This window comes from Alternaria incomplexa, assembly GCF_024043165.1.
Source record: "Alternaria incomplexa strain BMP 0042 chromosome Unknown scaffold_25, whole genome shotgun sequence".
In the NCBI taxonomy this organism is placed as follows: Eukaryota; Fungi; Ascomycota; class Dothideomycetes; order Pleosporales; family Pleosporaceae; genus Alternaria; species Alternaria incomplexa.
Window position 1 is genome coordinate 79,451 of NW_026249874.1, and position 19,735 is coordinate 99,185.

The 19,735-nt window shown below is 53.9% G+C and overlaps 7 protein-coding genes across 7 annotated transcripts; 5 read left to right on the top strand and 2 right to left on the bottom strand.

Annotated features, from left to right (window-relative positions):
• Positions 1–382: 382 nt before the first annotated feature.
• J4E90_010666 (uncharacterized protein) lies at positions 383–3,127 on the top strand (the record flags this gene model as incomplete). The annotated part of the gene is made up of 4 exons (XM_051440178.1): positions 383–427; positions 755–922; positions 1,058–1,229; positions 1,455–3,127. 4 exons carry the CDS (start codon positions 383–385, stop codon positions 3,125–3,127), a joined length of 2,058 nt encoding a protein of 685 aa, XP_051285949.1.
• A 509-nt stretch (positions 3,128–3,636) lies between these two features.
• Positions 3,637–5,404, top strand: J4E90_010667 (uncharacterized protein; the record flags this gene model as incomplete). Its single annotated transcript, XM_051440179.1, has 2 exons — positions 3,637–3,734; positions 3,799–5,404. The coding sequence occupies 2 exons, from the start codon at positions 3,637–3,639 to the stop codon at positions 5,402–5,404; spliced, it is 1,704 nt and encodes a 567-aa protein (XP_051285950.1).
• A 259-nt stretch (positions 5,405–5,663) lies between these two features.
• J4E90_010668 (uncharacterized protein) lies at positions 5,664–6,456 on the bottom strand (the record flags this gene model as incomplete). Its single annotated transcript, XM_051440180.1, has 2 exons — positions 5,664–6,331; positions 6,381–6,456. 2 exons carry the CDS (start codon positions 6,454–6,456, stop codon positions 5,664–5,666), a joined length of 744 nt encoding a protein of 247 aa, XP_051285951.1.
• A 285-nt stretch (positions 6,457–6,741) lies between these two features.
• J4E90_010669 (uncharacterized protein) lies at positions 6,742–10,158 on the top strand (the record flags this gene model as incomplete). The annotated part of the gene is made up of 3 exons (XM_051440181.1): positions 6,742–6,905; positions 6,954–9,743; positions 9,804–10,158. The coding sequence occupies 3 exons, from the start codon at positions 6,742–6,744 to the stop codon at positions 10,156–10,158; spliced, it is 3,309 nt and encodes a 1,102-aa protein (XP_051285952.1).
• Positions 10,159–12,527: 2,369 nt separating this feature from the next.
• J4E90_010670 (uncharacterized protein) lies at positions 12,528–13,673 on the bottom strand (the record flags this gene model as incomplete). The annotated part of the gene is made up of 1 exon (XM_051440182.1): positions 12,528–13,673. The coding sequence occupies one exon, from the start codon at positions 13,671–13,673 to the stop codon at positions 12,528–12,530; it is 1,146 nt and encodes a 381-aa protein (XP_051285953.1).
• A 1,697-nt stretch (positions 13,674–15,370) lies between these two features.
• J4E90_010671 (uncharacterized protein) lies at positions 15,371–16,213 on the top strand (the record flags this gene model as incomplete). Its single annotated transcript, XM_051440183.1, has 1 exon — positions 15,371–16,213. One exon carries the CDS (start codon positions 15,371–15,373, stop codon positions 16,211–16,213), a length of 843 nt encoding a protein of 280 aa, XP_051285954.1.
• Positions 16,214–18,202: 1,989 nt separating this feature from the next.
• On the top strand, positions 18,203–19,190 carry J4E90_010672 (uncharacterized protein; the record flags this gene model as incomplete). The annotated part of the gene is made up of 2 exons (XM_051440184.1): positions 18,203–18,275; positions 18,325–19,190. The coding sequence occupies 2 exons, from the start codon at positions 18,203–18,205 to the stop codon at positions 19,188–19,190; spliced, it is 939 nt and encodes a 312-aa protein (XP_051285955.1).
• Positions 19,191–19,735: the final 545 nt, after the last annotated feature.

Here is a 19,735-nt window from a genome sequence, read left to right on the forward strand (position 1 = left end):
GAAGTGTGCAGATGATATTGCGAATACTTGGGGACAGGCGAGTGCTAGAGGGGCACATCGCTATTAAACACTGCCATGTCGGCTGCGGATCCACCAGGACGGTCTTTAGCGGAGACTTGAACACGAAGCGCCTGGCTGGGGCTGCTCCCAAAATACCCAGCAGCCACTAGGCTTGTCCAAAGATAGATGCAGCGTGGCAAACATAATTGGGCTACCCGCGCCCGGCGCTTGGCACCACCCGCGGCGTTTCGCACCTGGCCACACACGTCGCGCCTTCACGCGCGCTTCATCACCCGCTGCACCACCACCTGCATCTCCACACGACACGCACGCCGCTGAAACTGCTGCACAACACCGGCGCTTCTCTGCCTACATCTGTTCCATGAAGAAACTGAAACGCCAGACCGGCTCCGTCATCGTCCACTTTGTTCGTAAGCACCAGGCACAGCCTTCACGCCTTGGTCGCCCTATTCGGCCTCACCTACTAACCTTCCCTCGTATCCACAGGACTACGTACGTACTTCTTACCGCGTGCGGCCGAGTCTGCGCAGAAGAGTAACGTATACCGTGCCCCTCCCCACAGGACTGCTTCTACGCCAGCGTATTTGAACATGAAAACCCAGCATTACGACGCTTGCCACTGGCCGTGCAGCAAAAACAGATAGTCGTCACATGCAACTATGAGGCCCGCCGACGCGTACGATCCCTTGACTACCGCCGTGCCCTTGTCATCGGTCCAGTCTGACTCTCCCAGGGCTTGCACAAGCTGCAGCTGATCCACGAAGCGAAGAAGGTCTGCCCAGATGTAGTCATCGTCCTGGGCGAAGATCTTACCCGCTTCCGGAATGCTTCCAAAGAACTCTATGCTTTCTTGCGATCGTTTTCCTGGAACTCCCGTTGTGAACGACTAGGCTTTGATGAGGTTTGTCTTTCCTGGTCGCCTTTCCACTCTCGACCCTCGTGTCTCAGCACCGCCACCTTTGCAATCTCATTTTAGTCCCAACGTTCTCTGTTCCCTCACCGTATCGTTCATGCGAGTCATGCTAAGGCGGGCTAGGTGTTTTTAGATGTCACCGACATGATCGACTACAATGTCAGCATTCTCAACTCTAATGACCTCAGCAACGCCTTCTTCTGTCTCGACAGGAATGATCCCACTGTGGGGTTTCCTTACGATGCGACGCAGCTGACGGGTCATTTGTACCCCAAAACGGCCTCTGAACACTTAGGTAAGCTACACACGGCGTATACGGTGTGGCGTAGCAAAAACATCTTCTTGGAATGGACCGCGAACGGCAAGGCTGACAGCCCTTGCTGAATCCTTGCGGCTACTGAGACCAGCAACCGTGCCTATGAAACTGCCACCAAGAGTCTGTGATTCGATTATGCAGGTGCCCACCGTATGCGCCATAAGATGCTGTACATAGCCGAACGTTGGAACTGATCGATTGTAGGCACCACGCCCGATCTGCTGCACCTCCGATTGGCTCTAGGAAGCCATCTAGCACACTACGTGCGAACTCGACTCGAGGCAGAGAAGGGCTACACGGCCACGGTTGGCATCTCTACTAACAAGCTTCTGGCAAAGCTTGTTGGCAACACATACAAGCCCAATGCTCAGACTACACTGGTCCCGCCCTATACATCTGGTGAAGACGATGAGACTATCGACAACGTGACTGCCTTCATCGATGATCACGAAGTCGGCAAGATTCCCGGCATAGGGTTCAAGATAGCACAAAAGCTCCGTACCCACCTACTGCAGCGGCCGGCAGAATTTGATGCTGGACTGGTGTATGGTGGGACTAAAGAGGCTGTTCTTGTCCGCGATGTAAGGACGCATCCTGGAATCGGTCCGGAGACGTTGGAGCGGATACTCGGTGGTCCGGGCGTACCACATGGCACCGGGACCAAAGTGTGGGGTCTACTAAACGGCTGTGACGACACAGAAGTCGGCCAAGCACGCGAAATACCGCGTCAGATCAGTATAGAAGACAGCTACATGCGCCTAGACACACTTGAAGCCGTGACCAAAGAGCTTCGCATGCTAGCGAAAAGACTGCTCGAGCGAATGCACACCGATCTCCTAGAAGAAGATGACGATGCACACGACCTATCCACGGCTCCAACTTCCGCCACCACTTCAAAGCCTATGAAGCGCTGGCTCGCTCACCCGAAAACACTCCGACTATCAACCCGACCACGGGCGCCCCAAAACCCAGATGGCACCCGCAATCGGTCCTTTGCACGCATATCCAAATCCGGACCCATGCCAACGTTTGTCTTCAGCCTAAAAGACAACAATAATACTATGGATGCCGTGGTCGAGAAACTGCTGTCCGAGACGTTGCTACCGCTGTTTCGCAAGCTGCATCCGGAGAAGAAGGGATGGAATCTTAGTCTGGTTAATGTTGCGGCGACGAATATGGCGGATGCGGCGAGGGAGAGGGGTGGCGTGGGGAGGGATATTGGGAAGATGTTTAGGAGGCAGGATGAGGTGTTGAGGCAATGGAGGGTGGATGATGAGTCGGCGATGGGTGGGGATGGGGTGGTGAGTGCAGTGCGGGTGAGGGTTGAAGAATCGCCAGAGCCGGATGAAGCGCCCTGGTTGCAAGAAGCAAGGCGGCAACGACGGGAATATATGATGGATGAAGAACCATCCATGTTTGAAGAAGACTGGGTGAGTGAACAGAAACCTCAAGTCGAAGCATCCCCGTCGCCAGATGAAGCGCCCTGGTTGCTAGCCGCGAGGCGCCAACGACAGGAATACATGAGGGACGAAGAACCATCTATACTCAAAGAAGAGGCAGTAAATGAAGACCAAGCTCAAGCAAGAGAATCGCTATCATCAGAAGAACCGCCCTGGTTGGCAGCAGCGCGACAGCACCGAGCAGAATACATGATGGACGAGGCTTGGCCGACAGGTGAGATTATTCACAGGCAAGGTTCTGAGGATTTGCCCACTTCGTCACAGAAGATTGGTTCTCCTGTGGATGTAGAGGATGTTTGGGAGGAGGATGAAGAAAATATGACAGATGCCGATTCTTTTCGCTGTGAGGAGTGTGGTGCTGTTATGCCGAGTTTTGCTATGGGTGCGCATTGGAGGTGGCATGGTATGATGGATTAGGCTGGTGGTGTAGTTATCTTGGCTCCAAGTTATACGATCAGACTACCATTACCATGATCTCGCTTCTCTTCAGTGTCCAAGCCTTCCAAATGGCTGTTGTGTAGGCGTAGCGGGGCGGGTGGGGGAGGCTGCGGGGTGGAAATCCTCCGCAGCTTCATGGCTTTTGCCTGTCGAAACTTAGATTTTTGATTGATGGCCTCTGTCACTCTATCTCAGATAATATAATCCGACTACTATGGCTTGATGTTACTTGCGAGTGGCTGTTATGTAGGAGTAGCTTCCCAAAGTGGAAATGCCCCGCTAGGATCTCGGACGCGGGTTCCTCGGCAGTCCGAAGCCGTTGCGCCAGTGGCTGCGACATGTGATTGACGTACATGGCAAGCCCTCTTGCAAATGCTTAACCAGAGCGCCAACCCGCGACCCAAACTCCACATTCCTACTATCATGTCTTTGGCGTAGACTTGATTGATACCCTACACACAGTCGCCCACCCGCGCACCCTTCCCACGATGCCCGGCTCATCGCGCTTGCCCGTCAGTCTCCGAGACACTTTCAATGCGCGGAAGAGCTCCGCTAATGGCCAGCTCGTCGCCTTGAACATCGACGTGTATGCGCCCCTCCCTTCCGATAACGATAAGTGATAGAGTGGAATACTGACATGAGATATCTAGCCTGCGCAATATCATCTTTGTCCTTTTCCTCCTCCGCTGGACACGCATCACCTTCTACCAACTCAAAGGACGCGGCATCTTCGGCTCCATCAGCGATGCCTACATCAGCATTCGCCGCTACCTCTACGGCGTCTTCCTGCGACTTCCCGGCGTGCGCGACAAGGTACAGGCACAGGTGTCTGATTCGCTCCTAAAACTCGAACGCAAACTTGTTCCGAGCGGTCCCGGCGTCGAGCGCATCACCAGTTTGCCCGCCGAAGGATGGAGCGAAGAGGAGGTGCGCAAGAAGCTGGGCGAACTGGCTGATATGGAGCATACTCGGTGGGAAGATGGAAGAGTCAGCGGTGCGGTGTACCACGGTGGGGAGGAGTTGATCAGACTGCAGACGGAGGCGTTTGGCAAGTTCACGGTTGCGAACCCCATCCACCCGGATGTGTTCCCTGGTGTGAGGAAGATGGAAGCCGAGATTGTGGCTATGGTGCTCTCCCTCTTCAACGCACCAGACGATGCGGCTGGTGTTACAACGTCTGGCGGCACAGAGTCTATCCTCATGGCCTGTCTCTCCGCACGCAACAAGGCGTACGCTGAGCGTGGCGTCACTCAGCCTGAGATGATCCTGCCTGAAACCGCACACACGGCCTTCCGCAAGGCTTGCGAGTACTTCAAGATAAAGATGCACCTCGTGGCATGCAAAGCACCGAGCTACAAGGTCCACCTACCCTCCGTCTCCCGTCTCATCAACCCGAACACCGTCCTCCTCGTCGGCTCTGCGCCCAACTTTCCCCACGGCATCATCGACGACATCTCCGGCCTCAGTAAACTCGCAGTCAAGAAGAAGATTCCCCTCCACGTCGACTGCTGTCTAGGTTCCTTCATCATCCCCATGCTCCCCAAAGCAGGTTTCGAATTCGAGCCCTTCGACTTCCGTCTGCCCGGTGTAACCAGCATCTCCTGCGACACGCACAAATACGGCTTCGCGCCCAAAGGAAACTCCACAGTCCTCTACCGCTCCGACGTATACCGCAAGTACCAATACTTCATCTCGCCTGACTGGTCCGGCGGCGTCTACGCATCCCCCTCGATCGCTGGCTCGCGCCCCGGTGCCCTAATCGCAGGCTGCTGGGCCAGTCTCGTCAAGCAAGGCGCAAACGGCTACCTCGACGCCTGCCACAAAATCGTCGGCGGCATGAAGAAGATCGAAACCGCCATCCGCGAGAAACCTGAGCTCTCCGCCGATCTCAAGATCATCGGTCGCCCTATGGTCTCCGTCGTATCTTTCCTGTCCAACACCCTCGATATCTACGACATCGCTGATGGCATGTCCGGTAAAGGCTGGCATTTAAATGCGCTCCAGAACCCGCCTGCTATTCACATTGCTGTCACGCTGCCGATTGTTGCGGTGGTGGATAAGCTTATTGAGGATCTGGTTGAGGTTACGGAGGAGGTTAGGGATGCTGAGCGGAAGAGGATTGCGGAGGGTAAGGGCGCGAAGGGCGCCGTTAAGGGGGATACGGCTGCGTTGTATGGTGTCGCGGGGAGTCTGCCGAATAAGAGTGTTGTTGTGGATTTGGCGAAGGGGTTTTTGGATACTTTGTATAAGGCGTGAGGGGAATGTTTTGATTGATGAGGCGAGAGCTGGGCTGGCGTGTTGATACCTACATACCCCATTCATTATTTGTTGTGCTTTCTTCAGGGTTGATATTGATCATACTGTCCATTGTCGATTCCAAAATTGTACAGTTCAATACATGTTCTCTTATGATACATGCTACATATTGCATTTACACTTGACAACATCGTCCACGCAGCTGAATTGGCAGACGACCTCAATTCTTCCGGTCCACAGCCTCCATCCCAAACCCCATCTACATCTCCACCCTCGGCCCATTCGCCGGCGCAGACGAACTCGCATCAGGTATCCTCCCAGCCGTCTGCTCAAGCGGCTCCTTCCTCCTCGGCCTCTTCAAATCCTCCTCCGTAACCCCATTCAACCCCACCTTCGTGATCCCCATAACGGGCGCATCCCCCTTCCTCACAAACTCATACAACCCCGGCAACTTATTCCCCGCCAGCCTAAACGCATCCTTAACAACCTGCTCATGCAAATCCCCCTGAATCTCAAAGATGATCTTGCTCACCGCCACCCTCGCAGTCCAGCGGTCGAAACTACCTTTTCCTTTGCCCATGCGCACGTCGTTGCCGGAGGTGTACACGCCGATGTTGGCGGCGATGCGCATGTAGAGCCGGAATTTCATGCCGCGCAAGCGCTTGCGGATGGTTTCTTCGGCGATGCGGAGTTGTTGGGCGGAGATGCGTCGGTCGTGGTCGCGCATGCGCAGGCCGTAGTCGCCCCAGACGACGGTTGTGCCGCGCATGCTGCCGCCGGTGGGGACGCGGCAGCGCCCTTTTCGTGATTTGCGTGATTCGCCGGCTTTGGGGGCGAGGTAGTTGAGAGTGGGACGGGTTGTGGAGAAGAGGCGGGGGGTATTAATGGCGGAGGGTTGGGGTTTGGAGAGGCATGTCTGCTGGAGGACTGGGTGTTTGTTAGCAGAGCTGTCGGAGGTAGAATTTGGGCGTCGTACGTGTTGGCCGTGATGCGGAGATGTTCAGTCTCCCGAATTGAGCCAGCAGGCTTTGTGATATCCTTGGTGGCGGCATAGCGTTGTGATGTTGGACCTGCACCAGGCCAATCGTTCTGTAACTTTGGTGTCGAAGTTCTGATGCCAAGACATAACTGTGGCTGCTGTGGCGCACGCGGGGGTGTGGCGTCAATGCGCCTGCCTAATTGCCTAATGACCGCGCGAAGTCGCGTCGTGCACGTCAATGGCGCCTGTTGTCTATCAACCCACCCAAACCCCGTTTCCAACCATTGTTTGGCTCAACACTTGTCAGCGAACGCGTCACACTGCCACTCGCTAATTGTACGCGTTTTTCATCGTCAAGATGCCTGCCGACATTCGCAGCTTCTTTGGCGGCGGGCCCCCGAAGGCAAGCCAGGGATCTCAGAAGAAAGACGAGCCTGCGCCCAAGAAGGCCGCACCCAAAAAGAAGGGTCGCACAAGTCGTGTTGTAGAGGACTCTGACGACGATGATGAGGAAGAGACAAAGTAGGTGTACAATTCTTGCTTGGTGACGTCAAACCTGACATTGTACAGACTGAAGAAAGCGACACCAAAGAAGCCTGCTGCGAAGAAGGTCAAGCGCGAACCGACGCCAGAACCCGTACTCGAAGAGACCACCACATCCGACTTTTTCGCCAGCTCGAATAAGCCCAAGCGAACTGAACCTGTCAAGAAGAAGGCGGCGGAGACACCTGCTGCGACACCGAAGAAGGCACCTGCGAAGGCGAACGGAAAGGCCTCGGAGACGGCTACTCCGGCTACCAATGCTAAGGCATCTGGCCGAGCGAAGAAACCCGTTACATCCTATGCCGAGCGGGATGACGAGGACGAGTTCCCGGACGACGACCTGGAGGACGCAGACGATATCTTCGAGGCCAACATCAAGGGCAAAGGCAAGGACGACTACAAGGAAGCCTCGGACAGCGATGACGACGTACCCGTGAAGCTGCCACATCGCGGAACACCAAAGGCCCCAGCCAAGCAGCAGAAGACGATCAAGGATGAGGACGACTTCGACCCAGAAGATGAAGACATCGACATGAAGGACATCGATGCGGAAGACGAACTTGTAGAGCCCGACGAGGATGAGCAAGCACTGAAGAGCAAGCCAAAGAAGACATCGACCGCAGGCAAGAAGCGAAAGTCACCCATATCTGACGACGAAGAGGAAGAGGAGGAGAAACCCAAGAAAGGACGACCGAAGAAGGCCACAACGACGACACCCAAATCGCCAGCGAAAAAGAAGGCCAAGAAGGAGGAGGTCGAAGATAGTGCAGACATCCAGGCCATCTACGACAGCATTCCTACCGTGCGCGCGCCCACTCCACCACCCAAAGACGACAATGCCAAGTTCAATTGGCAGGCGAATGCAGGTCGTGGGGAAGCTGCACCACTTGGAGGCGGATCCAACGAGATGCCCTCAGGCTCAGAGACATGTCTTGCAGGCCTAACATTCGTCTTCACCGGAGTGCTGCAGAAGTGGGGTCGAACTGAAGCTCAAGAGCTGGTGAAACGGCACGGTGGAAAGGTGACTGGCGCTCCAAGCAAGAAAACCAACTATGTTGTGCTAGGCACAGATGCCGGCCCCAGCAAACTGCGGAAGATTCAGGAGATGGAAATCAAGACGATCGACGAAGATGGCCTGACGGTGCTTATCGAGAAGCTGACTGCGGCTGGCAACAAGGGCGACAGCAAGGCACAGGCCGAGCACGCTGAGAAGCAACGCAAAGAGGAGGAAAAGATCAAGAAGCAAGCTGCAGAGCTTGAGCAAGAGGAGAAGAAGCGTCAGAAAGAGCTGTCGGCAGCAGTGAAAGCTTCCGGTAGCAAGACAGCCTCTGCCGTCACAGCAGCTGCTCAGAGTGCAGGCCCGGCCGTAGACTCCCGTTTGTGGACTACCAAGTATGCGCCCACATCACTCAACCAGATTTGCGGCAACAAGGCGACGGTTGAGAGGATCCAGCGCTGGTTGCAGATGTTCCCAAAGAACCTCAAGACTGGCTTCAAGCTCGCTGGCAAAGACGGTAGCGGAAACTTCCGTGCCATCATGCTGCATGGTCCACCCGGTATTGGTAAGACTACTGCAGCTCATCTCGTCGCCAAGCTGGAGGGATACGATATTGTGGAGAGAAACGCCAGTGATACCCGAAGTAAGAAGCTCATCGAGGACGGTCTACGTGGTGTCCTCAGCACCAACTCACTCCACGGCTACTTTGCTGGAGACGGAAAGAAGGTTGAGGCGGCCAAGAAGAAGCTCGTTTTGATCATGGATGAAGTTGACGGCATGTCTGCGGGTGACCGTGGTGGTGTCGGTGCGCTCGCAGCCGTGTGCAAGAAGACGGAGGTTCCCATGATTCTCATCTGCAACGACAGGAAGCTGCCAAAGATGAAGCCCTTCGACTACGTTACATTCGATTTGCCTTTCCGACGGCCCACTGTCGACCAAGTACGATCACGCATCATGACCATCGCATACCGAGAAGGCTTGAAGATGCCTGCGCCAGTTGTCAATGCACTCATTGAGGGCAGTCACGCCGATATACGCCAGGTCGTCAACATGATTTCCACAGCCAAACTCGACCAAACAGCCATGGATTTCGACAAGGGCAAGACGATGTCTAAGAGCTGGGAGAAGCATGTCATCTTGAAGCCATGGGACATCACGCAGAAGATTCTCGGTGGCGGCATGTTTGCCTCGAGCAGCAAAGCCACGCTCAACGAGAAGATTGAGCTCTACTTCAACGACCACGAGTTCAGTCCGTTGATGTTGCAGGAGAACTACCTCGGCACGAACCCGATGCAGTCCTTGAACTACTCTGGCAAAGAGAAGAACCTGAAGAATCTGGAGTTGGCGTCACTAGCAGCCGACAGTATCAGTGATGGTGATCTCGTGGATCGCATGATTCACGGCTCTCAACAGCAGTGGAGTCTGATGCCCACACACGCGGTCTTCAGTTTCGTCCGACCTGCAAGCTATGTTGCTGGTAGCACTGCTGGTAACCAGACGCGCTTCACGTCATGGCTAGGAAAGAACAGTTCTACAAACAAGCTGAGCCGAATGATCAAGGAGATTCAAGCTCACATGAGGTTGCGGTCGTCCGGTGACCGACATGAGGTTCGACAGCAGTACGTCCCACTTCTCTGGACGGACCTAGTTCAGAAGCTGCAGAAAGAAGGCAAAGACGCTGTCCCACAGGTCATCGAGCTGATGGACAGCTACTACCTCACCAAAGACGACTTCGACGCGATCATGGAACTGGGTGTTGGACCTATGGACCAAGAGAAGGTTAAGATTGATTCTCAAACCAAATCCACATTTACACGCCTGTAAGTCCCCCCCTTATCTCATCATCGCCCCCGTACACCACTAACGCCCCTTTTCCACAGCTACAACCAACAATCCCACCCCCTCCCCTTCATGAAAGCCTCATCCATCGCCCAACCCAAGAAGCAAGCCAAAGAGAAACCGGATCTTGAAGAAGCGATTGACGAATCTGATGATGGCGAGGTTGTGGAGGAGGTCAAGGATGAAGAGGAGGATGTGGATTTGTCAAAGGATAAATATGTTAAGCAGCCGAAGAAGAAGGCGGCGCCGAAGAAGGGGGCGGCGGCTAAGGCGAAGGGCGGGAAGAAGAAGAAAGATGACGATGATGAGGAGATGGAGGATGAGGAGGAGGAGGAGGAGGTTAAGACTAAGGGTAAGGGTAAGGCGAAGGCTGCGCCTAAGGGGAAGAAGAAGTGAAATGGTGACTGTTGGGTTGTGGACGTGGTTCCTGGGCGGAAAGACTGTGAAGGTGGAGTTGTTGTTCAATATGTATGATAAAGTGTTCATTCTAGAGCTGGACAGGTTGGTTGGTAGGACGGAGTGCACAGGACTCCATGGCGTATCTACAGAGCGAGTCTAGTTAGTCCCGCGATATTTTGAAACAATACTGTCAAAATGGAAGGAATATATATATATATATATGCTGTCCGTCATGAAGTGTCGCGTACGATGTATACTGCCTGTTCTTTAGCGTGAAGGTCAGTTGGGTGAAAGATGCTGTGAAATTCGGACTTGAATTCGTCGCCATCCTGTGGTGCTGCGATAGCACAGGCGATGATGTAAAGCTGATGAACCACTTACGACGCCTGTGATCATCAAGACAAGAATCATGCAGACGCTGGATGCTGGTAACCCTACTTCTCCGAAGGCTCTCACATATGGTTTCGTCAATGGAACTAGCACGATGAGATCTTTACAATCGCCGCCGCGATGACAACGGGTTGGGTGTGGAGTGAGGGCAGGAAGATGGGCGACTGGAGATGGGGATGGATGGAGAAATCGAGAAGGCGAGGAAGGTGTCTGTAATTTGCAGAGATGAAATGGTTCGATCAGATAGAGGGGAGAAAGATGGATGGGCGTTGGGTTATAAGCCGTTGTTGGGTTGGAAGATACACGCAGTTGTTATATTAAAAGATAGAGAGAAGGGAAGATGTTGATCTCTTAACAACAAATAGCAACTTCCCTCTCTCTTTCCCTCTCATAAAAGCCCATCTATCATTACCCTTTTATCCATATCCACACCCCCTCCCTATCCGCACCCCATCCACACCCCATCCCATCCCTTGCCTCCCCATCTCTCCCCTCACTTCTCCTCCCCACTCCACCCAACCATCTCGCCCCCCACAACCCCCTCACAATCTTCTCATAATGCGGGAGACACCGCGTATAATCGCTCCAACTCCTGGTTACCAGCAGAAAAACTTCTAGTGCCGAGACGATGCGAGGTGTTATACACGTTGTCTCCCACACTATGAGACGACTGTGCGGGGGAGATGGTAGGTGCTAGGTGCTTGACACTGAACTTCGTAAATTTGGAGGGGGAGAGGGAGGGAAGGTGAAATGGACACCATGCGGTAGACAGCGCGTGTCATACCTGATGAAGACCTCGAGAACAGAAACTTCCACCTCCGCCCCTCCTCCACCCCGCCGCCTCCCCTCCGCCTCCCCCACCCACCCGGGAAAAACGGGACTCCTCGCCGGGCTTGGTTGTGCTTGGTATATGTGTCAAGGGTTCTTCTTCTTGTATACCCATATCCATATCCACCCTCCCGCTCAAAATCACAATATCAAAACATCTGAAGAATCATCATCACCATCTTCTACCATGCGGTAGACAGCGCATGTAACCGTGACAAGCGTTATTAACGCATAATAGAAGACGATAGTGACGACTCTTCAGATGTCTTGATACTGAATGTTTGAAGGGAAGGTGAAGAGGCCCGCTTGCTGTTCTTGTCCTGAGAGTATGTATTGCGACGAGGGAAATGGATAGAGAGGTTCCGGACACAGCCAGTCGAGTTTGTTAAGCGGGCGACTGTGTCTTGCTATTGCGTTCCCTTCTCCAGACAGATATTCTTATCAAATGCGGCAAGTAGCGCGTGGACTCGTTCTATCGTCTTCTTACGAACCTTTTCGTAATAAGACCATCGAACACCTACACGCACTGCTTGCCATATTTGAGAAGAGGTGTGCGGGTGCTGGGTGTTCGATACTAAGGTTCGAAACGATTGAGGGGGGTGAATAGGCCCCGCGCCGGGCTTGCTGTTCTTGATATATGCGTTGGGGGTTCCAAGGTAGGTAAGTAAGTAGGTAGATAGGTAGGTAGGTAGCAAGACCGATTACATGCTGCTGCCTCGGCCACGGTCGAAGTCGTCGGATAAACCCTTGTCTCTCGTGACGAGCCCTCTTTTAAAAGCCTGAGCTGGTGCTGTATCATTGCTGACGCGGAATGAATTTCAGCGTCGCCAACGATACAGCACCAGCCGAGGTTCTTAGAAGAGGGCCCGACGATGGCATGTGCTCTGCGCGGGCAGGCTTGCATGTTGTAATGCACCAAGCATGTGTTGTCCGCGCTGGGTGGCAGGGTGTTGGATGCCGCCGTAGAATCGGATGTGATGCGACCTATATCTTATGGGGCTTGGAGGCGTTATGGCGTGGCGATGTCCTTCTTCTTCCTCGGTAGTTGTAACTGGGACAATCGACAGGCCTCGGGGAAATGTTCCCGTAACTGATGTCGACATGCTCGTTAAAAACCAGGTATTCCGTTTCGCAAACCTCCTGATCTTTCATCCGAACGGCGCCAGTAGAAGCGTAGCTCCAATCCCCAACGCAACAACCATAATCCCCACTCCTCTAGCATTCACCACCGCACCCTTCGAAGGCAACGGCGCACCCTTGAGTTCCATATCCGTCGGTCTCGCCACCACATCCACAGCATCGAAATACGCATACTTGACTCTCTCGCCATCCTGCAAGTTCTCATTCGTAAGCACACTCGCCTCATTCGGAAAATCCATAATCGGAACCGCAGGATAGAATCCTTTGTTCTGAATGATATACTGCGCCAGCGCGTACAACGCATAATTCTCCGCGTTGTTCGCCGCATCATATGACATTTGCGTGGAGAGGACGGCGAGGAGTTTCGAGCGCGTGGCGCCGTATGCGTATTTGAGAGTTTGGAAGTCGGTGGGCGTTTCGGGTTGTTCGTTGAGAACGCCGGCGAGGACGGACGTGTTCATTGCGCCTTCCGAGACGGAGATGAGCCATTCGGATGTCGAGTTGGGAGGTGCGGGCATGGGGCGTTGGACGACGGCTGTGCCGATGGAGGCGAAGTGCATCACCATTCGTGCCCAGAGGGAGGCGCGGTTGTAGTATTCCATCAGCCGGTCTTTCTCCATTTGGTTGTCGGCTTTCTTATTAATACGATTATTGAGCGAGTCCATGCGGAAGTAGTCGGAGCAGAAGACGATGTGTGGTTCGTTGCCGATGTTGTAGGCGGCGTGGTCGCCTTCGCGCTTGTTGCCTTTGTCGCAGAGGTCCATGGGGTCGTCGCAGCGAATGTGGATGTCAGAGTTTACGGCGCCGGTTCCTCCTTCCAGGACGCCGAAGTTGGCGGCGCGTTGCAGGTTCGTGGCTATCATGTCGGTGTAGTTGGCGTTTATCGAGGGGCCGAAGAACTCTCGTGCGGGTTGGGATGTGAGGTCGAAGGGCGTGGCGGCGGCGAAGAGAATTGTCATCTCGGAGAAGCCATCGCGGATGTCTTCAATCTCGGAGAAGTCGCAGCCCTCGCCACCCGTGAGAGCTGTCGCGTAGGTAGGCCTGTCCGCGCCCTTGTCGTCGCCGATAACGCCATCGGGGGCTGCGTATGCGCGTGCTACGAGGCCAGCGAGGAGTACGGGAGGGAGGTGCAAGAGCGAGTGGAGCGTCAGCATGTCGACGAAGCTGCCGGTGACAGCTCGGTCGATCGAAATGTTAACGCGAGATGTTGGGAATTGCGGGCATGGAGGTTGTGCCGATCCTGTTCAAACACGAGGCAATGATGTACGGGTGCAGTGAACCGCGTTCGTCGCGCGGGAACAGGGCGGAACGGGGAGTACAGGCTTCAAGGATGCCGTTAGCAGAGAGCATGAGGTTCGGATGGAAAAAGTAAAGCGCATGAAGGGGCGGCGTACCCGTGCAGCCATGCGAGGCTGATCCCCAGTTTTCTGACTCTCAGACGCGGTCAGACGCTTAGACACGATACTCTGAGACAGTAGTGTTCACGTGCGGCCACACTCTGATGTTGGCGTTGATGTGGGAGTAATAGTCATGGCGGTTCCCAGTCTTTCCCAGCGAGACCTTTCATTTGAATCGCATCTTCATGAGGATCCATATCGTGGAATGCGCTCTTTGTGCAAGCGGGAGGTGGTGTCGCAAGTCGCTGGATGAGGCAGGATCGACTGGGATGTGAAACGCGAAGCTGGCGCCAAGACCACGCCGTCACCACTCCGCTATGCATCGTCAAGACATGAGACCAACGAGTTACTACTGTTTGAACCGAGGTGGACAGCATCTGATTGCGACCACATCTCAACTAGAGTGTTAGCGGTTGCGCAACTCAAGGACAGTCGTGTCCAGGTGCAAGACAACCTTGGAACCCTAGAAGCTAGAGCCATGAGTCAATGTGCTCGGCACTATCCGCTCCATTCTAGTGTGTAGCATGCATAACAGATGACGATGAGTACATCTAGTCCGTCGTCTCTTCTATAGTGACGAAAGGCAAGTTCTGTTTCGTTTGGCACAAGTACTTCCATTGCATCTAGGACGAGCTCTGTATTCGATATGGCCATAAAGTGCGAACAGCCCACGGGGATGATCTCATCATCACATGCCCTGGACTGCACTCATCAAAGTGCAGATGAACATGCAGTAGCCTGAACACATCAAGCCATCATGACCATTAGCCGCCCACGAGCAAGATACGGCACACCGACAGTTCGCCATACTGAGGGAACCCGTTCAGTGCCAAACAAGCGGTCGGCAGAAGCGTGGGGAGGGTGTTCGCTGGACGGGCACCGCCCCGCTTCTGTTGGCAGCCGTCCGTATGCACCTTACCGCTCCAATCAATCCACCGTTTCAACAGTACAGCGGGTCGTCGAGTATCGGCGTGGCGCAACAGCGGATAGTCTGGCGAGTAGTTCAGACCTTGATGTATGATGTGGTGCGTAAAGAGGGTGGGCAGCGGGGTCATGTCCGGTATCTCGTCACCACAGCAGAGCCGCAAGTCTGCAAGTATTTGTGCTGCACTTAGCTCTCCAGATAGACCCCTTCGCTTGAGATACAAGGACGCCATTTCATAGTGACTGCACAAGTCAGTTCAAAGTCCTGACACCAAACGGATTAACCCCACTGACAGACAGCGGGAGTCGACACGCTAAGCCCTACCCTTCCTGCTAGCATCGCCAACACTCCACCATGCCGGGCGAAGATACGACGCCCTCGCGACCACCCAGTGAGTTCTGATTCGCTTGCATGCAATGCCGTCGTTCGCAAGGCTGTCTTCAGCCTTCTCTCCAATGAATCTGCGTACGAGGCTGAGGCTGATCCCCCGTGCGCCACAGCAGCCCACCCCGCCAGTCCCACCGCGAGCATGTCGCTGGCCGCCGCCCTCAGACACGACAATAATAATCGCGTCTTGACCCGCCCGCTCGACGACTGGGTCCAACAGCCCGACGTTTCCGCGCGACTAGTCCTTTTCTCCGAGGAGTACCTGCAAGGGCTTCCTCAGACGGATACAGAGCATCTACTGCGTGCGACCGGGAGCACAATCAAGAGCGGGTCGTTATCGTCGATGGCTCCTGGGGCTCTCCTCCACCAGCACAACCCAACCCACAACCCTCCTTCCCTCCGCTCTTGCATCACCGATATCACCGACGCCACGCCCACCGAAACAAGCATAAGCACCGGCCTCGTCAGCCAACTGTCTGGCGTCCCGCTCCTCGAAGACAACAACGGCGTGTTGGAGATACCGCCCGCACACTTCCGCACCCCCGTCTACGAATGCGCCTTCTGGTTTCTGAACTGCAACTACGTCTCGCAGAACAAAGAAGAGTGGGAAACACACTGCCACGCACACTTCCGCGGCGAGGAACCACCGCTGACGGCCCAATGCCCGCTGTGCGACTGGGAAGTGACGTGTGATCAGGGGAGGCAGGCATGGAAAATGCGTATGGAGCATTTGGCGTACGGACACACGATGCGCGGGCAGACGTTGCGGACTTCGCGACCGGATTTCCGGCTGTTTGAATACCTGTGGCAGAGAAGGTTGATCGATAGTGAGGATCTGAAGGAGTTGAAGGGTGGGAATCATAACTTGACACATCCGCCGGGGAATTTCGTTGAGATGAATGGAAGTAGGCGCGAGAGGGATGGCAGGAGGCATCGCGCGCAGCATGCGAGGGTGCCGAGACCGCCTGAACCGCGCCGGTACTGAGGGCGATGGGGGATGTTTGATGGGCTTCACCCCATCTCTTACCGTTAGTTCCCACTTCTCTCGTCTTTCTTTCTCTTCCCAATTGCTCTTCTCTTCTCATACCTCTTCCTTTCCACTTGATATCTGTCCGCAGAATGGCATACCCAGGACACAAAAGCATAGCTCAGGCGTTACGGAGTACCCCATCTTTTTATCCCTTCTCTATCTCTTTCTCTCGGACTGTTCGGAAGCCAGCCGCGCAGGCAACGAGCTATCAGCTCCATATACGCAAAACTGCAAAACATACGTAGCTAGTTCCTTCTCCGTCGCTCACGGCGCAATCCAACTATATACCCTCCTCTCTAGCCTCCCACCATCCCAACTGAGCCCTCAATGCATCCGCCTCGAGTAGCTCCCGCCCCCAACGACCGATTTGCTGAATGTGATTCGTCATATCTAAAGGACCCTGACCCCATAGCTTTGAAATGTGATCTTCAGCCGCACGAAAATGGCTCAGATCCAGAAGCGGAGGTCCGCCGTTGCGCGTCTGCCTAATTTCGCGTGTCGTGGTACTATGCGGACTAGTGCGGTTGCCGGATGGGGGAAGGGCTAGCCATGGATGTTGGTACCTTTGAACGCACCTGGGCAAGAATTACGCACTGTATTTATGAGATAATGTGCTTCAAGAAGATCCGACATTGTACTTTGGAATGTGAGCAAGGCTGGTGGAGTTGAGCGAGTACAACTTGTAGTGGCCAAGATGTTACATGTAAATTCTACATCTACCAGACGACTATCCTACGCCCTAGTAATCCCATAAACAACACCCTTGTTGCTGGTCTTTTGTTATCTTTCTTAATTTAACTAGGCCTGGCGAAACTCTTATTTAGATCTTCGCTTTACGACTCCATGCTCTAGTTTTTGTGTACCTTCCTAAGCCTTCCGGTTCGCGCTGGATATAGGATGAGTGTACTCTGCGGAGAGCGAGGAAGGTAGAACAGGCATGTAGCTATTATGTTGCTGTTATATTGCGGTGTGGCGTAATTTGTAAGTTGGGTTCAGATAACGCTGTTCTAGGGATGAAGTTTCGCGATGGCTATCTCGGTATTGAGGTCTAAAGCGAGAACAAGGCTGTAGGAAGGGGCGTGTGTAGATGATTATGGATATGGAAGAGATTGGAGAACGATAGATAAGACTTTGCTCCCGAGGGCTTTATTTTGCAATTTGTGTTGACTTATTGTCTTCGCCTTACTAGCCTTCCCATCTAACACTCCCTTCTAACGCTTTTCAACCCGTTCTTCTTCTTGTTTGATCGAATACTGCTTCTTCGTAAACAACACCCTTGCTTTGCTTCTACTTGTTTATCTATCCCATCTCTAGTCGCTACTATTCTGCCCTCCCGCACCTAGCCTCCCTGTTCTCGAAGAAAGACACAACCGCCGCGGAATGGCTCTGTATAGATTCGGAGGTATGATCGACCTTCGTGTGGAGATCGAAGCTTGTTTGACCGTTTTGATGTGATTCGTTGTTGATGCCTGGGTGGCTTGCAGCTGTCAGCCTCTGCTTCTCCCTGCTAGAAACACCACATGAAGGAAGAGACGAGGAAAATGAGGTGCAGCAAAATAGCAGTGGCGATCGCAAGTCGATCTAGGACCTCTCGTACTTAATGCGCGGAGACGGAAGTTAATGCTTGAGTGAGTCGGCGCAATGTTAGGGCGCGGTTGCAAGCAGTGGCGCTTCGCTAGCAGCAACGGCCGTAGCTATGCCCGTCGATGACGTTGAAGCCACATCCCTCGCATAGAGATCCGGAACACTGGCAACATCATGCCAATTATCCTCCGCACATCTCACATAAGGCCAGCCATACAGATATGGAGGCGCAAGAGATGGGCTATATAGATAGCAGGCTGCGACGGATGTTGTTCAGCATCTCAAGCTTTCCAACAACTCCACAACCCTATCACACCAAGTCGAACGAACTTACTACCTTGAACAGATCCTCTCGACATAATGTCCAACATCAAGTTCAACCCCGCATCCGATATTCCCGACCAGTCTGGCCGAGTGTTCCTGATCACTGGTGGTATGTGGCGTCCTTTACGTCCGATCTGGCAGCCCACTAACCATTACAGGCACCACCGGTCTTGGAGCGTCATCCATATCTTTTCTCGCATCTCACAACCCTGCGCACATCTACTTCAGCGGTCGCAACAAAGCTCGCGCCAATGAACTCATCTCCAAGATCGCCATGGCCTCACCCTCCACCAAAGTTACCTTCATCGAGTGCGACCTCGCGAGTCTCGCATCCGTCCAATCTGCCGCCAAACAGTTCTTGTCATCGTCTGATCGCCTCGATGTTCTTATGTGCAACGCAGGTATCATGGCCGTACCTAACGACGTAAGCAAAGATGGCTACGAAATCCAATTCGCAACAAACCACCTCGGCCACGCGCTACTCATGAAGCTGCTCTTACCTGTCATGCTCGACACCGCATCGCAACCAAACGCCGACGTCCGCATCGTCAACCTCTCATCCGTAGCTTACAAACAAAACGTGCCTTCCACTGGCATCGAGTTCTCAAAGCTCAAGACCAAAGGCGCAAACTACGGTTCCTTCTTCAGCTTCAACAAATGGGTCTGTTACGGCCAGTCCAAGCTAGCCAATCTGCTTTACGCTACTGAACTGGCTGCTCATCACCCGAGTATCACGTCTGTGGCGGTGCATCCTGGCTTTATCAAGACGGATCTTTTCGCGAGCACGAACTTTATGGATCGTCAGGTTGTGAATATTATCTCCGGCGGGAATTGGCTTGATACGGAACAGGGGGCGTATAACCAGACTTGGGCGGCTACTACCAAGAAGGAGAGCTTGGTCAATGGAGCTTATTATGAGCCGGTGGGTGTGAAGACGACGCCGAGTACGAAGCTAGGGAGGGATCGGGCGTTGGCGAAGGAGTTGTGGGAGTGGACTGAGAAGGAGTTGAAGGCGTGGGTGTGAGACCTGGAGATCTCGGTCAGCGTTTTGATTTGCGAGTCTTGAATAGATCGTATCCGTAGATATGCTTGTTGTACTTTGGTAATTTCTCGTACTTAGACTTTCTTCATTGGTAGCACAGCCCATAATGCGCAGCAGGCGGCCTTAACGTTCAGAAGGTCCCCGCTTGTTGTCAGTAGGCGCACAATACCTCGGTTGGGCACCTGACAGCAGTGTACGGATACTTTTCCGTGAGTAACGTTATAAGTAGTGGTGGACTCGCCGTCGTGGTGGTCGTTATCGCGGCAAGCAACACTTGGACGTCCACCTTTGGTCGCTGCTTCCAGACGACCTCGTGGTAGCAGTGATCGACAACGCACCAGAAGGTTTCCAAAGTGCTGGTAAACCGTTTCGCTCCACAACCCCATGGGGTAGTGGACGTTTTCGCGATCCGTTGGCCAACTTCCTTCGCTATCGCACCCGCCCACCAGGTGAACACGGCCGTGAAGCACGAGGACGACCCGACAAATTCTCTTGAGCACATGGCCTAAACGATCTCCACTGTGATC